Source organism: Sardina pilchardus, chromosome 5, assembly GCF_963854185.1.
Source record: "Sardina pilchardus chromosome 5, fSarPil1.1, whole genome shotgun sequence".
In the NCBI taxonomy this organism is placed as follows: domain Eukaryota; kingdom Metazoa; phylum Chordata; class Actinopteri; order Clupeiformes; family Clupeidae; genus Sardina; species Sardina pilchardus.
Window position 1 is genome coordinate 6,369,054 of NC_084998.1, and position 17,153 is coordinate 6,386,206.

A 17,153-nucleotide genomic window follows, 5' to 3' on the forward strand; every position below is an offset into this window, starting at 1 on the left:
TAACAATGCCATAACGGTCAAGATAGCACATATTTGTTTAAATGTTATGCTGTTGCATATTACTTCCAGTCATTTAAAAATAGCTTTAAAGGGTGTTTACATATATTTAGAAAATAACATTAAAAACCATTTTGAAATTAATGCTACTATAAGTATTAAGTAAGGTATTAGATATATTTAAACTGTTGTCATGACTTACACAATAACATTTTCATATATCCAAAATGGTTCATTGGAAATGTCAATAAAAACAGAAAATCAGAAATCAGAAATCAGAAAAACTTTATTATCTGAAATGACAGAAAATTATCTTCAGCGTGGCTCAACAATATCAACAACAAGGACACAAAGACCACAGACAAACTGACACAAAGAAACAGCATTCCTGAAATAGTGGAAAGTGGCTGGTGCAATCAATCAATACAGTATGTGCAATAAATAAATAATACATAATAAAATGGCCATCTAAAATAAGGGTGTGTGTGTGTGGGGGGGGGGGGGGGGGTCAATAAATACATGTAAAAATGTATATATACTGTACATTGTTTGCAAACGAGGCAATGACCATGTTGCATGTGTAGTTACAAATTTATCAACTAATAGTTATGTATGGATTAGCTTAAAGAGAAACTATGCAGGATTGTCCATTTCATCTCCTGTTTTGCTTTCGCTTTTCGTTTTCGCTCGTTTTATGCTTATGCTTTTATTTAGGCTATATACTGTATATAGCCTATTTATAAGTATATATTAACTAAAAACTTTTTTTTTCTTTTGACCATAAATATAACTATTGTATATCCTCACTCAAAATGTTCAGTTTATTTTATATCAGATTTTGTTTTCATTCTGTAGTTAACGTACAGTATAATAGGTTACAGCAAGACACAGAAGTAGGTGGTGAATTCAATGATCAAGTTAAAATACAAAATACAGGATCATGGTAACTGTAGTATGTTTGAAGGACACCTGAATGGGCACAATGCTGGGGATCAGAAATGAAGATATTGTCCAACAGTGTATTTTTCTCAGTGGTTGCGGTGGTTATTAGATTTGTGAACCCTCTAGACTGGAACAACTCAAAGATTGGTTTCCTTCCATTGGCCAGCAGGTCCTCGTTGAAATCCCCACAGACAATAACTGGGCCATCAGCTATGACATGTAATGAGTCCAACAGATGACAGAGATTTTGCATGAATAAGTTTGTGCTGTAATCTGGTGGTCTATATATCACTGCAATTAGTGATGGAACTGGGGTCGTCACTTTCACTACCAGGAATTCAAGGTCAGTCACACCCTGTATGTATGGCACATGATGAGCTTGAACATGGCTTTTCACAAACACTGCAACTCCCCCACCATTCTTCTGTGCTAGATGAGAAAGAGTAGAGTATGACATGTGTCTGTTGCGCTTATACATACGATAGTTCTCCAACTGGATGTTTTCTGGGACAAATGTGCCAAAAAGGTGTGTCTCAGTAAAACTCAGTATGTCTGCAAGGCACATTTCATGGTGTTTCTTGACATCCTCAATATGAGCTGACAGTCCCTCTGTGTTATGGTGAATAAGTGTCAGACCTGATGATGAACTGTTTGATTGAACATGGTGGAGAAGGGGCATAGCATTTCCAAAATCTGCTCTCGGCATACTTTCCACAGAGATTGATATTTCTGGATCTGAGTAAATCTTTTTTTCGTCAAAATCAATTATGCGCAGTCCATGCAATGAGGTAGTTCTGCTTAGACCCACATATGCCATACCTGGTTCAAAGATTCGGTGCAATGACACAACGGCTGAGGCACGAGACATTCCCTGGCATTTGTGAATGGTCACACTATAGCATAAAGAAATCCCAAACATAAATCTAATGACACCTTTTTTGCTCAGACGTTCCTCCATTCTTTCAATATACACCAGGTTGTCTGATCTGCCTGGGACTTTGTTGCGATGTCTCTGGCCTGCGTTTGGATCATCTAGTTCAATGCCTATCATCTTCACATCTGTTTTGCCATTTTGGACCTGGTAAACGATTTTGCCAATCTTTCCAAATGAGCCATTCACGAGTCCATCTTCTACATCTATGTTTCTGATGAGCATCACTCGGGCACCCTCAGTAATTTGCAGTCTATCAGGTAGATCTCCTTTACGTCCTTCAAAGGGTGCTTTCTGCCTCTCCATACGACCAGTTTGAGGATCTTTTCTGTAGTCATGGGCTTCAACATTGACCAATTCTGAGAATAGATCAGAGATGGTGTCTGCATTGTGTTTATTCACTTCTTTGTTTGTAGCAAAAACATGTAGGACGTCTTTGGGACAATTCTCAGCTTGACATATGGCCTGGGAAAGTAGAGATCTGTCTGATTCAGTCAATGGCTCATCCTTGCGTTTCACTCTGATTCTGTTAAGCAGCTCAGCAAATGGCACATCATCTTTTTGGCGCATTATTTCTGTGAGAGTGACCATTTGGAAGTGATCCTTCCAGAAATCAATAACATGATCCTCGTATACGCAGAGTGGTTTAGCTTTACCTGGCGCAGGGAGTTGGTAAAAATCGCCAACGACTAGCACATTCACACCACCAAATGCCTTTCTACTCCCTTTTATTTCTTGTAACCTCCAATTGACATATGCAAAGAGTGGTTTTGATACCATGGACACTTCATCAATGATAATAATCTCAATGCTGGATAAGGTTGCTCTCAATTCATCCAGACAGTTTCCAAGGCACTGGTAAGGTGGTTTAAGGCTTCTTGGCAATTTCAGGGCAGAATGCAGTGTCTTGCCTGATATGTTAAAAGCTGCTGTTCCAGTAAATGCTGTGAGAAGGACAGTGGGCATGGACATGTCTCTTTCCTCTGTGATGCGGGGTAACTTGCGGAGTATCTTTGATGCCTCTGTGTAGATGCATTTGATGAGGTGAGATTTACCAGTTCCTGCTCCACCAGTGACAAAGTAGAAAAATTGTTCAGCATTCTGTCCACACACACGTCTCATGCACCACTTACGCACTGTATAGAATATGGATGCTTGCATTTGATTTAGATTTTGGTACATGTTTCGGACAACAGTGGGGTCTATTTGAGGAGCCTCAAACATTGGTGCTGCACTTCCTCTGCTTGTGGTACTTGTGCTGTATTCCGGAATATCATCTTGTTCATTGATATTGTCTGAGGTTATTTCCTCGCGCTCTGAAATGCACTCAAGGCGAAGAAGCTCTGTCTCAGGAGCGAGGGTTGTCCATGCATCCTCTACAGGCCCATTTTCTTCCAAACTCTCCATGGCTTTCTCGATGGCCTCACTATTTTTTTCAAACTGTGATCTTCTCTCTTTCACAATAGAAAATACATTCTCTGTATCGTCTTTTCCAGGAAGCCTTACAGAACCTGTTTTGTAAAATGACTCGTACGTTGGAAAACCTGTAGGTTTCAACTGTGAATCTGATCGGTAAGGGAGGTACAGTTTGAGCAACGTGCCATAGAATTTCTCTGGAACTTTTGTCTCCGAAAATCGGGCGTATCTGATGATGGCAGGTCTACCAGTTCGCTTCTGGATAAATCCCATCTCATTCTGGAGAGGTAAAACTTTCTTTCCTTGTTTTTGCCTTCCGTACGCCACTCTGTATGTGGAAGCAAACTCAGCCAAACACATTGTTGTAAACTCTTCAGTATCGGGCCTGTTTTTGTATTTGTCTGCCAATCCAGACATCCAAACATTCTCTGACTCTGGAATTCTGTCATTCAAAAACCTTAAAGGGACGCTCATTTTCAAAGCATTGTCATCCGTGGGTATAAATATCACATTTCGAGTGCAAGATTTCAGTTTCAAGCTACAGACCCGTGCAACAGCCTCTTGAACACTGACTTCTCTGTTTTTGGAGTATGCTTGCATGATCTGTTTCATTTCGTCACAATCAGATGTAGTGGATTGAGAGGTGTCCGAGACAACTCGTTTCAGATACTCACTCATCTCATGTTCAGCTTTGGAAATATACGACAAGATGTACAACAGACAGGAGTAAGGGTTTAGGATGAACTGAATATCCATATTTGCATTCCATGCCCTCAGCAAATGTGGGTTGTAGCCATTTATCCAGCAGTCTTTTGGTTTACGCTTCATCACCAGTGTACTGGACGTTGTTAATGAACTGACACAGTTTAAGTATTCTTCATAGTTTAAGTTGCATTGTGCAAGTAGCTGTGGAATGCTTTCACATGATGTTGTTGGATCATTCAGTAATTCCCACACAGGCTTCAGTTTTCTTTTGGCATCTTCAGGAGACATGTAAGGGCGGTCACAATCTGCCTCATCTTCAGGTGACATGTAGGCACGGTCACAATCTGCCTCATCTTCAGATTCGTCCATGTGCTCAGCTGGCATCGGTCGTGTTATGAATGTGTTCTCTACCGGCTGTTTAGGAAATCCAAAACGACAGTGCTTATTTCCCTTCTTACATGACTTGGAGTGCCGTTTGCTGTGGGTCTGCACTTCTGTAACGATTTTAAAAAGCTCAGGGTCTGTGTTTGGATCAGGCAGCTGACATGTTATGTACTTGTCAACAAACTCACACACTCTCTCATCTGGGTCCTCCTCAAATACAGGTGCATTCTTACACCAAACCAACATATGTATATGTGGTGAGCCTCTAGCTTGATACTCCACCCGGAAAAAGTAGTCAACAACCTCACCAATGGCCTGTGCTGGTGACAGGAGCAGGTGTCTGAGTAGTGCATCAACACGTTTGTCAAACATGCGCATGGTGGTGACAGGGTTGCTACGCAATATCTCGCATTTTGAGGCCCAGTCAAGCTCAGAAAAGTCAACCTGCTCTCCTTGCTGTGCCTTTATTGTTTGTATGACCTCTGGCCATCTCATTTCGGCAGCACTAAATGTACAGAAGAATGTTGGGGTACCCAGCTGTCGAAGCATTGCAAAGAGATCTCTGAGAGTCTTTTCCCAGTATGCAGGTGTCCCCCTCAAAGGCTGCATGAACCGTGTCGCATGTCTGCTTTGCACCAATTTCTCAACCTCCCGTTTGTCTTGTAGCATTCTTGCTGTTATTTTGCGTCCATCTCTGGTCATGGGTTTTCCTTTACGGAGTTGAATCGACATAGAAGACTTGGCCAAATGCATTTCTGTGACAAACTGTGCAAAGAAAATGTAATTGGAGTCGAGAGCGAATCGATTGTCAACAGAAAAAAGACGTGCATTGAAGTATCTGCTTGGCGATAATTTGCTGAGTCTATGTGTTTCATCTAAAGTGTTTGATCCGGTGGGGAACTGCACAGGGAAAGCCATTGCCTCTAGTTTAGGAACTCTGAAAAAACTCACTGGCCTGTTTCCTTCAGCTGGTGCCACAGTGAATATGCCCTCTCCAAATGTCATAATTTCCTGTGCAATATCAGCTGGCTGTAAGCATGAATCTATTGAGCAACTACCATTCTGCTGACTTGTACCCTGCTCAGTGTTGGGTGAATCTTGGTCATCGTTTAACTCCTGGTTTTCAATATTGTGCTGATTGTCTTCAATATTTCTCTCCAAAGGTCCCATTTCAGTCATGTCACAGTCGTCCAATGCATCTGTTTCCATCACACTGAGCTCATCATTGATGTCATTCTCATCTGTCATGCCACTTATTCTGTCCTCAAAGACCAGTGTATCATCATTTATACTTATATCCCTGTATTCAGAATGAATCTCTTTCAGTTTTGATAAGGCGTGTAATACTTTGGTCATGTCAACAGTCTGGAACTGGTAATGCCCTGTATAGGTCATTCTTCTTTTCAACTTCACTTTCAAAAGCTGCGACTGGCTACTGGGCCTCGGCAAAGCATTGACCGTTGATTGTACCTCTGAGGGGACACATACAACTCCACCGTGTATTAATTTCTGTTGGCCTTTGGGGAGACTGATTATTTTCGCAAATGGTATGTACTTTGCTATTAGGTGCCTCTCAAGTATATTCATATTGCTTAGTTCTGGGGGAATTGGTGAGAGTTCTAACATATTGATGACGGCAATTGGTGGCATTTTTCCTATTTTCAAGTTCTCATGGCAGCTATAACAAATCCACTCTAGCCTTTTTTCGGGTGAACAACAAGATTCAAGGGAACTGCACTGATCGCTACACGTGTGTACATATTTCCCTGTCAAGCATCTCTTCACCATGTCTGGGTTCCTTTGATAAGATTCATGATTGCACTTTTTCACCTGATTGCAAAACAAAGCTCTGTGACATACTGTGCACACATAAGTAGGGCCGTTCTGTACAGCCATTCTGAAAGATGCAATACTTGAATGCAAAAGGGGGCTTTCTGTCGGTGTTGACTGAGTAGGCCTAGTGTCTTGCTCAGATCGATGTGATCTGATCTGATGGTACTTGCGCTGTATATGTAAAGCAGAACGCATTTTATGAAGCATTTTCTGGAATCTGTCACAGACAGATTTATTTCTCTGTAGATAGCGATAATATCTGAAATGGGGATCATTTCTGTATCGGTCAGTAAAAGTTTCTCTCTTTTTTTGTTTGTAATTAAGAACGCGCGCATAATGGATTCTCATGGTCAATTTCTTCCTTGAGCGGAAATCACTTTGTGAGTAACGCTGCTTATCGTAAGCTTTTTGCTTCAAACGGTAATTTTCATCATGGTTGTAACGGCGCTTTATATAAGCTTGCTGCTTTAATCTGAAAATTGGATCCTGAGCGTAACGACTAGTGATGTATGATTTTCTCTTGTGTTGATTGTGTTCAATGTTGTTTGCATATCTGTTTCTTGCATACTCCAGCTTTTTTGCCCGGTTCTTTTCATAATACTTTTGATGTTTTGCCCTATTCTTCTCTTTGGTTGACATTTTTCTTTGACATTTTATAGCTTTACTTGAATTTTCCTTTCTTCGATCGTTGTTACGTTTACATTTAGTTGACGAAACAGTAGGCTGTACATTGTTATTAATGGTGTCTGTCTGTTCATTGTGGATAGTTGGCGATACAGTAGGCCTAGGCTGCACATTGTGATTAATGGTGTCTGTCTGTTCATTGTGAATAGTCCTATCAGATGTGAACGATACCGGCATCAACTCGTAAATCCATTCATCACTTGAATCAACCAGGGCCCAGAACAAAAGCAACCGTTCTACCATATCAGTAAAATTACTAAAGGTCATCATCACTGCAGTACCATTCTCAGCTTGGAGTCCATGAGCTGTCCTACTGTGAGGATCAAACCACCCATATCTCTCATAGTTATCTTTAAACAAAGCAATCGTAAGACTCCCTACAGTTAGTAATGCATAGTTGACATCACTTGATAAACAATGCAGTCTGTCAGCGAGCTTTAAGAAGTCTGCAAGATCAGGTCTCTCTTGTCTAAGATAACCATACCGCGATAGGTTCTTGTGAACATGATAGACCTCTCCGTAGATTTCAACACTGTCAGGTAGCTCATCCATAGCTAAGTGAGCTGGTGCCATATTGCCACCTCTGCTTAACGTTATATGTACATCACTATACATTGAGTTACCTCTCTGCAAAGCGTAATCAAGATCATCACGATTCAGCACAGATCTGTGATGAAGAACTGCAAGAAATGTCAAGGAGTTGCATGTGCACTGCTTGCTGGCGTTAACACCATACCTGTTATGAGCTTGGCTATGTGATGCCATAACACAGAAAATGCCATTCTGTTCCATCTCACTCTGGGCAACACTGACCTCTTCTCTGATCTCCAACTCATGTTGTGTACATGAAGACTTACTGGTTGTTTCAACTTCAGTGAGGGACAACTTTCGCCATCTCCTTTTTTGAGCTTCTGAACGGCGGCCTTTCCTTGGCATGCTTGCTTCAAAACTTAACTACTATAATATGCTGTACCATGCAACTAAATGTATTGAAGGAGTGTGTAGGCTGAGATTGACCAAAAACTCAAAATACCATATATAATATGTATGTACACACACGCACACTATATAATACAAAATATAAACTACAACAACTGTATTGTGCAATTAAATGGAGGGTAGGATATTCAAAACTCAGCTTTACAAATTACTCACAGTATTATTCAGATTACGTAGGCCTACAGTATTTTTGAAACCCACTTGCTGTCTTGGATGTTAGCTTACAGTGTATGAATGTCAGTACAAATAAAATGTTAATTGAATATTGATCAATATCCTTTGTTTTAATAATGTGCTTGGGTCCAGAAATGAAATGGTATTGTAGAAACAGCAGCACAATGACACTCCAGAATACACAATGAAGCTACAGAATAATTTAATTTGGTCAGAGAGATCAGATGGTCAATAGAGTAACAGAGGTCTCAGTTAATGGTATTTGATGGTGATGTAGAGTGAAGAATAAGAATCAGCCCTTCTGATGGTCAGTTTTAGACAAAATTAGGTTAGTATCTCAATCTTCGCACAGTGCAGGTTTATAAGCAGAGGTCTAACAACACAGCCAAGTTTCACAGATTTCACAACAAAGGTATGATTCAAAGGTATGAATGGCTGACAGATATGATTCACAGGTGTGGTTCTCAGAATAAGTCTCAGTATTGTTCAGTATAAATCTCAGTATCGTTGTCAGGATAAATCTCTCAGTATCAAATCTCAGTATCAAATCTCTCAGTATCAAATCTCTCAGTATCAAGTATCTCAGTATCAAGTATCTCAGTATCTCAGTATCTCAGTATCAAATCTCTCAGTATCAAGTATCTCAGTATCTCAGTATCTCAGTATCAAATCTCTCAGTATCAAGTATCTCAGTATCAAGTATCTCAGTATCAAATCTCTCAGTATCAAGTATCTCAGTATCAAGTATCTCAGTATCTCAGTATCAAATCTCTCAGTATCAAGTATCTCAGTATCAAGTATCTCAGTATCAAGTATCTCAGTATCAAATCTCTCAGTATCAAGTATCTCAGTATCAAGTATCTCAGTATCTCAGTATCAAATCTCTCAGTATCAAGTATCTCAGTATCAAATCTCTCAGTATCAAGTATCTCAGTATCAAGTATCTCAGTATCTCAGTATCAAATCTCTCAGTATCAAGTATCTCAGTATCAAGTATCTCAGTATCAAGTATCTCAGTATGTGCTCTGATATGTGCTCAGATATTGTCTCAGATATGTTTGCAGGTATGTATATCAGTAGGTTATGTTGTGCAGTGTGATGTGCAGACAGCAGGCACCCAGCCACCAAATTGGTCTGGTCTGGTCTGGAACAAGCCTGAAAGACAAAAGCAAACATAAAAGTTAAAGACTTCTACCAAAAATAAAGAAAGCCTACAATTCTTCATTAGAACTCAAATATCTAACAGTAATATTGTTGCACCATCAAACTGTAGTGGTAGTTAAATATACTATGACATTTCATTGCTCAGTAAACAAAGCAGAATTCTATGTATAATACATTTCAGTTTAAGGCAGGTGATACTGATGTAGGTCAGCAAGTTGAGTTAGGCCAGGGCAAAACTAGCTTAAACACCTTGCTAGGTTTGTCAGTCACATTGTTTTCACTGATTATAATACACCAACAACAAGAGCAGCTGGTCTAGGTGTTAGGCTACAGGTGGAAATCATTTTAACTTCATACCTGAACTTTCAAGTCTGCAACACGACCAGTGAAGATGTGAATTAGGGGGAAAACAAGTCTTGAAAAAGACTATTACTGTGCTGTGAAAAAGAAATGTGAGACATTGTGAAAACTGTTGTAATATTGCTATGCAACATTTCATTAAATTAAAACACAACACACAAACAATGGACATGCAGTATTTAGTATTGCCACAAACTGGGACCACATTCTCAAAGTTGTTCTTCTGATGGCAAATTTGAAGCGAGGCCAGTGAATAGACTGTTCCATATCATTTTGAGCTATTGATTCTGAAATTCACATTCTAATCTGAATATTTTGTTGAATGAGATTTAACTTAACATACTGTACACCTCCATTGTTAATGCATTAGGAGGTGAATATGATTGTAAATATATCTCCAAACTCACCTCCATTGTTAATGCATTAGGAGGTGAATATGATTGTAAATATATCTCCAAACTCCCCTAGCTAACGACTTGATTTATGCACGTGCAAGGCTACAAAGTGCGTAGGCCAATTTATAGGTCAGAATGATGTAAAAATGAGTAGTTTCTGGCCAAGTAAGCATAGCAGCTATGCTGTATGTTGACAACACTACTAGCCACCTCTAACTTCTGTATTGTGTGCGTTAAAGCGTAGTTTTACCTTTGTATACATGGGTTTCATCAGTTCCCTTTCCACAGGTGTATACATGCTTGATACACCTGTCGAAAGGGACCTGATGGAACACATATGAATCATTAACGTTACCAAATGCCGACCGGGATTTGAGTCGCAAATGCACAAACACTTCAGCGGTGTTTAGTCAAATAAAAAAGCAGCATATTTGTTGGCTTTTTACTAAATGTGAGCGGTAGAGTCTATACGTTACGAAGAAGTATCAACAACGAATAACGTTTCTAGCTTCTAGTAGCAGCTAGCACTGTTAATTTAACCAGAGCCAGGGCTGCTGCTTTGGTTAACGTTAACGTTAGCTGCTAGTTAAACAACAAATTGTGCTAACGTTAGCCGGGAGCAAATTAGCGTTAGGTTTGATTATCGTTTGCTAAATATAGAGCTAAGTTAGGTTTCATAGTCGTTAGCTAAATATACTGCTAAAGTTAGGTTTGGTTGTCTTTAGCTAATTGATAACGTTACCTAGAGCTAACCAGTTAGCTACTCTAACGTTGACGTTAGTGGGTTTCCCATATCAACGACCACTCATTTCACACAAAGAATGCTAACTTACATGACATAATGTTAGACGACATAAATAAGTCAAATACCAAAATATGGAACACTTACCTTGTCTGTAATTACAGAAACCCTCTGAACGATATGGGCAAATCAAGGAGTACAGCAGACCACAAGACGTCAGGCTACCATTCAGGTTCACCGCAGCTGAGCTGTACTGTATGGTAGCTAGTGGGCTAGCAACGCTTGACTTGTAGTGTTCAGCTGTAAAGCTTAATTATCACTGACGTAATAGTAAATCTTTGCCGCCACAGCGTCTCAATGTTAAGTCTATGGGAGTGTTTAATTCTTTTATCGTAAATATCTCAAAAAGTATAAAGTTCACAAATGTGAAAAATCATAGAACAAATCTCCGTTTCAAGACCTTTGTATGAGTGCTTGAATGACGTCAAACGGTTCAGTGGTTCTAGAGCCTTTGATCGTTGATTTTGGTCGGAAGATATAATAAGAAGAAGAACAGTGATAACAGTACATTGCATTTAACATGCAATGTAATAAGAAAACTAACAATAACAATAGGTGCCTTCGCAGCTTCGCTGCTTGGCCCCTAAATATAGCTGCAAGCAGCAATGTGGGGGCCAAGCAGTAGGCCGGAGTAACCACGGCAACTCGACGCTGTTGGCTCAATGCGGCAATGAGACATATGGCCGTAAGCAGTCAGAACAAGTTTCATGTCAAACACGTCAAAAGTTACAAGCCAACTTGCATTTTTGCTAATTGAAGCTATCCTAAAGGTCAAAGGTCACCAAATTTCTTGAGCGTCCTCAGGATCGGGTCACGAGTCCATGCACTAAGTTTGGTTTTGATAGATTCAAAGGTTGCTGAGATATGAGCTCACTTCCTGTTTGGTGGCTTCATACCCTCGAGGTCAAAGGTCACCAAATGTATTGGGCTTCGTCCCAATTGGGTCACAAGTCCATATACTAAGTTTGGTGTTGATAGATGCAAAGGCAGCTAAGATATGGGCTCATTTCCTGTTTGGCGGCTTCGCCGCGAATTTCGATTGGCTGCGACGGGCAAACGCTTCTGTCAATTGTTACAGAAATCAAAACACTAACAAGGCATGGTCTGAAGATGGTCTGTGCCAATTTTGGTGAGGATCAGTTGAAATTTGTGACCTAGGGAAATGTGCTAGTGTTTTTTTTTAAGTCCAATATGGCGGCCGAATCAATTAGGTTGATGTCACAAGTTGTCATCTGTCCACATAAGGATCTTCCACAGTATTACTAGACATCACTAATATATTGTAATTCTAAGCACAACAGCAGTTATAGGCCAAAAAGCATGTTTCTGAATTACAGCGCCCCCTAGAGGTCAAAGGTCGCCAAATTTCTTGAGCGTCCTTCCGATGGAGTCACGAGTCCATGTACTAAGTTTGGTTTTGATGCCTGCAAGGGTTGCTGAAATATGAGCCCACTTCCTGTTTGGCGGCTTCGCCGTGAATTTTGATTCGCTGTTGTGGGCGAACGGTAATACTTCCGGAGACAAAAAGCAATGCGTTGATAAGGCATCATCTGAGGATGCTCCATGTAAAGTTTGGTGTCGGTCGGACAAAATTTGTGACCCCTGATACATTTTGAGTGTTTTTGACAAAATCCAAAATGGCGGGAAATCCATCATGGCGGAAAATGACGTCACAGGGTGCGTTTAACTCGGGCTGGTCCAAGGATTCCAAAGATACCTGGTTTTTGAAAATTGGCCCAAGGGTTCAAAAGTTACGTGCGTGAACACATGTCCAACTTTGACCTGTTGGTGGCGCTAGAGGGTTCGAGGTGCCGACATGAAATTTGGTGACATGAATCATGGGACTGTCCCTAATCAGTGTGCCAAATTTCACAACTTTTCACCAGTCGGTTCTATGGGCTGCCATTGACTCCCATGGCGGATTCATAATAATAATAATAATAAATATAGCTGCAAGCAGCAATGTGGGGGCCAAGCAGGCAAGTCAAAAGGCCAGAGTTGCCATGGTAACTCAATTCCGTTTCGTCAGGTATATGGTTTAAACAGTCACAAGAATTTTCATGTCGAACAACCCAAGATTGGCCGAGATGCAAGCCCACTTCCTGTTCGGCGGCTTCGCCGTCAATTTCGATTCGCTGTTGCGGGCGAACGGTTTAAGATATCCTTCCGATAATCAAGTCCTATGTTACACTCGGGCTGCAGATCATCCGTGTGAAGTTTCGTGCAGATCGGATAAGGTTTGTGACCTGTGGAAATGTTTAAGGGATTTTGATTTAATCCAATATGGCGGCCGAATCAAAAAGATTGATGTCACAAATTGAGCTGGGTCAGCCTAAAGACCTCCCACAGTATAACCAGACACCAGTAGCAAGTTAAAATTCCAAACACATCAACAGCTACAGGCCAAAATGTCTTTTTGCTAATTACGGCGCCCTCTAGAGGTCAAAGGTCACCAAATTTCTTGAGCCTCCTCCTGATGGGGTCCAGAGTACATGTCCCAAGTATGGTTTTGATGTGTGCAATGGTTGCTGAAATATGAGCCCACTTCCTGTTTGGCGGCTTCGCCACGAGTTTCGATTGGCTGTTATGGGCCAACGGTAAAAGTTCCGAAGACGAAAAGCACGAGCTGAATTTATCTTGGTCTGAAGATGCTCTGTGCCAAATTTAGTGATAATCAGATAAAAATTGTGACCTCCAATACATTTTAAGTGTTTTTGATAAAATCCAAAATGGCGGAAAATCCATCATGGCGGAAAATGACGTCACAGGGTGCGTTGAACTCGGGCTGGTCCAAGGATTACAAAGATACCTGGTTTTTGAAAATTGGCCCAAGGGTTCAAAAGTTACGTGCGTGAACGCACGTCCAACTTTGACCTGTTGGTGGCGCTAGAGGGCTTGAGTTGCCGACATAAAACTTGGTGACATGAATAATGGGACTGTCCCTAATCAGGGTGCCAAATTTCACAACTTTTCACCAGTCGGTTCTATGGGCTGCCATTGACTCCCATGGCGGAAGCATAATAATAATAAGAAAACTAACAAACACAATGGGGTCCTCGCAGCTTCGCTGCTTGGCCCCCAATAATAAGAAAACTTTGTAACACAATGGGGTCCTCGCAGCTTCGCTGCTTGGCCCCCAAATATAGCTGCAAGCAGCAATGTGGGGGCCAAGCAGTAGGCCGGAGTAACCACGGCAACTCGACGCTGTTGGCTCAATGCGGCAATGAGACATATGGCCGTAAGCAGTCAGAACAAGTTTCATGTCAAACACGTCAAAAGTTACAAGCCAACTTGCATTTTTGCTAATTTAAGCTATCCTAAAGGTCAAAGGTCACCAAATTTCTTGAGCGTCCTCAGGATCGGGTCACGAGTCCATGCACTAAGTTTGGTTTTGATAGATTCAAAGGTTGCTGAGATATGAGCTCACTTCCTGTTTGGTGGCTTCATACCCTCGAGGTCAAAGGTCACCAAATTTATTGGGCTTCGTCCCAATTGGGTCACAAGTCCATATACTAAGTTTGGTGTTGATAGATGCAAAGGCAGCTAAGATATGGGCTCATTTCCTGTTTGGCGGCTTCGCCGCGAATTTCGATTGGCTGCGACGGGCAAACGCTTCTGTCAATTGTTACAGAAATCAAAACACTAACAAGGCATGGTCTGAAGATGGTCTGTGCCAATTTTGGTGAGGATCAGTTGAAATTTGTGACCTAGGGAAATGTGTTAGTGTTTTTGATTAAGTCCAATATGGCGGCCGAATCAATTAGGTTGATGTCACAAGTTGTCATCTGTCGACATAAGTATCTTCAAAAGTATTACTAGACATCACTAGTACATTGTAATTCTAAGCACAACAGCAGTTATAGGCCAAAAAGCATGTTTCTGAATAACAGCGCCTCCTAGAGGTCAAAGGTCACCAAATTTCTTGAGCGTCCTCCTGATGGAGTCACAAGTCCATGTACTAAGTTTGGTTTTGATGCGTGCAAGGTTTGCTGAAATATGAGCCAACTTCCTGTTTGAAGGCTTCGCCACGAATTTTGATTCGCTGTTTTGAGCAAACGGTAATACTTCCGGAGAAAAAAAGCAATTCGTTGGCAAAACATATTCTGCGGATTCTCCACGTCAAGTTTGGTGTCGGTCGGACAAAATTTGTGAGAGGAGTAGGCTCTCAAGTGTTTTTGATGAAATCCAAAATGGCGGAAAATCCATCATGGCGGAAAATGACGTCATAGGGTGCGTTGAACTCGGACAGGTCCAAGGATTCCAATGATACCTGACTTTTGAAAATCGGATCAACGGGTCAAAAGTTACGTGCGTGAACGCATGTCCAACTTTGACCTGTTGGTGGCGCTAGAGGGTTCGAGGTGCCGACATGAAATTTGGTGACATGAATCATGGGACTGTCCCTAATCAGTGTGCCAAATTTCACAACTTTTCACCAGTCGGTTCTATGGGCTGCCATTGACTTCCATGGCGGAGGAATAATAATAATAAGAAAACTAAGAATCACAATGGGTTCCTCGCAGCTTCGCTGCTTGGCCCCCAATAAGAAAACTAACAATAACAATAGGTGCCTTCGCAGCTTCGCTGCTTGGCCCCTAATAATAAGAATACGTACAATCACTATGGGTTGCCTCGCAGCTTCGCTGCTTGGCCCCCAATTATGACCACAGGCAGATCAGTAGTGGTCACTGCTGGACTTGGTATTCCGTTTTTGTGAAAGAGAGAAACGAAACTGAGGGCCGACTTTATATATAACAATGTACTGCAGCTATCTTAATGGCAATGTCTTGCATGTATTTTGTGTAAAGCTATAGTTTTGGGGGGCTTCACTTACTTTCCAACCCGTTTCCAACTGGAATTGAGGACTATGCCACTGTTCTATAATTACTAATGATTTAAAGACATTAGGCTCAGTAGTAATCACTCTCATGCATGTCGATGAGAACATTCAGTACAACAAAATTTTAGTCTCCAAACAGTGACTGCTGAGAATGGAGATGGCAAGATTGGCTTTTCCCAATTACCAAGCCTAATTGATTGTCTGGACTAGGCCATTACTTGTCTTTTGTGTAACTCGTTTAGTTCCATGAATGAAAGAAAGTTTCATTGCAAAGTCAAAGGAAAGACACCCCATTTTCTTCCCTCTCAAGATCGAACTCTTCAACAGCCTGCTAAAAACTCATTTTAGAGATAGCAGAAGGACAAAAAAACCAAACTTTTCTTGTATTTCATGGGGAGAGAAAGTCACATTCTTCAAATCAGGTTCAGAACTTTCTAGCATCCCCCCATTGTCAGTTATAAATCACTCATCGTGCATGGCGGCAACAACATCATAACCCCATTAGAGTGACCCGGCATTCACAGCAGATGCCGAGGCAGATGAGCAAGATTGAAGCCGCTGTGAGGATCATCTATCATAGTCTGGGACGCGCCGTTATGGCCATTACAACACCTGATCCGCCAATCCGAAAGGAAGGTCTGATGTGTGCGCCTCAAATAACAGTTGCTTGTTTAAGTGGCCAAATGTTCGGGATGCTGAGGGCTAAATCGCATTTATGTCCTTCAATTTCAGTAAGCACCAACAGTAAACCCTTTAGGATTCCGCTTAAAAATGTACCGGCATTCCAGGCAGACAAAGCCAAAATGTATTATGTCTGTTAAACGACTCTTTTTCAAATGCTTTTAAAGCGTTTTGGGGGGGGCTGTGGCGCAACAGGCTACAGCGAGTTGGGTGTGAGACCGTGTTGCAACAACCATAGAGAACAACGAAAGATGGATGAGGCTAACGAAGCGCACTCGTTTGAATCGGCTTTGGAAGAGTTAGACTTGGGCTTTTCTTTGAAGGTAGAGCAGAAAGAAGCACTCAAGTCATTCGTTTTAAAGAAGGATGTATTTGCAGTTTTGCCGACCGGCTACGATTGGTCACAAGTGCTGGCCTATTACGTGCAGAGCAGTCTGAAAGACACCGGTTCATCCCACCCCCAGGCTTCAACTCTTTGAATGGTCCGACTCCAGACTATACATTTCTGTATAGTTTGGCTTGCCAGGCTAAATAAAGACAGAAAGGCCAAAAAAATATACTTTAAAGTGTTTTGTCAACATGAACATTAGCATAAGCGTTGTGGGGAGTGGTGCTGGTGTGTGGGGTGCTGTGCCTGTCTGGGTGGACGGGCGGACATGCGGGCGGGCGGACTGACCTTCAGCGAGGAGGAGCCGAGCTCCAGGCCCACCAGCACCGTGCGGTCCACCAGCTCGGCCACGCGCGCGTCCGCCACCTTGAGCGAGTCCTGCACCAGGTCGGTGACGTCCACCTGCCAGTCGGGGCCCAGCATGGTGATGACCTGGTTGGTGCCCTCCGTGGAGGTGG

At 41.7% G+C, this 17,153-nt stretch overlaps 1 protein-coding gene across 1 annotated transcript in view; it reads right to left on the minus strand.

Annotated features, from left to right (window-relative positions):
• tmem132e (transmembrane protein 132E) overlaps positions 1 to 17,153 on the minus strand; it is a 71,524-nt gene that overhangs the window by 14,869 nt on the left and 39,502 nt on the right. The window contains exon 8 of the mRNA XM_062536142.1: positions 16,984 to 17,153. This exon is cut by the window's right edge and continues 107 nt beyond it. Coding sequence (XP_062392126.1) covers positions 16,984 to 17,153 — 170 coding nt within the window. The remainder of the gene's footprint in view (positions 1 to 16,983) is intronic.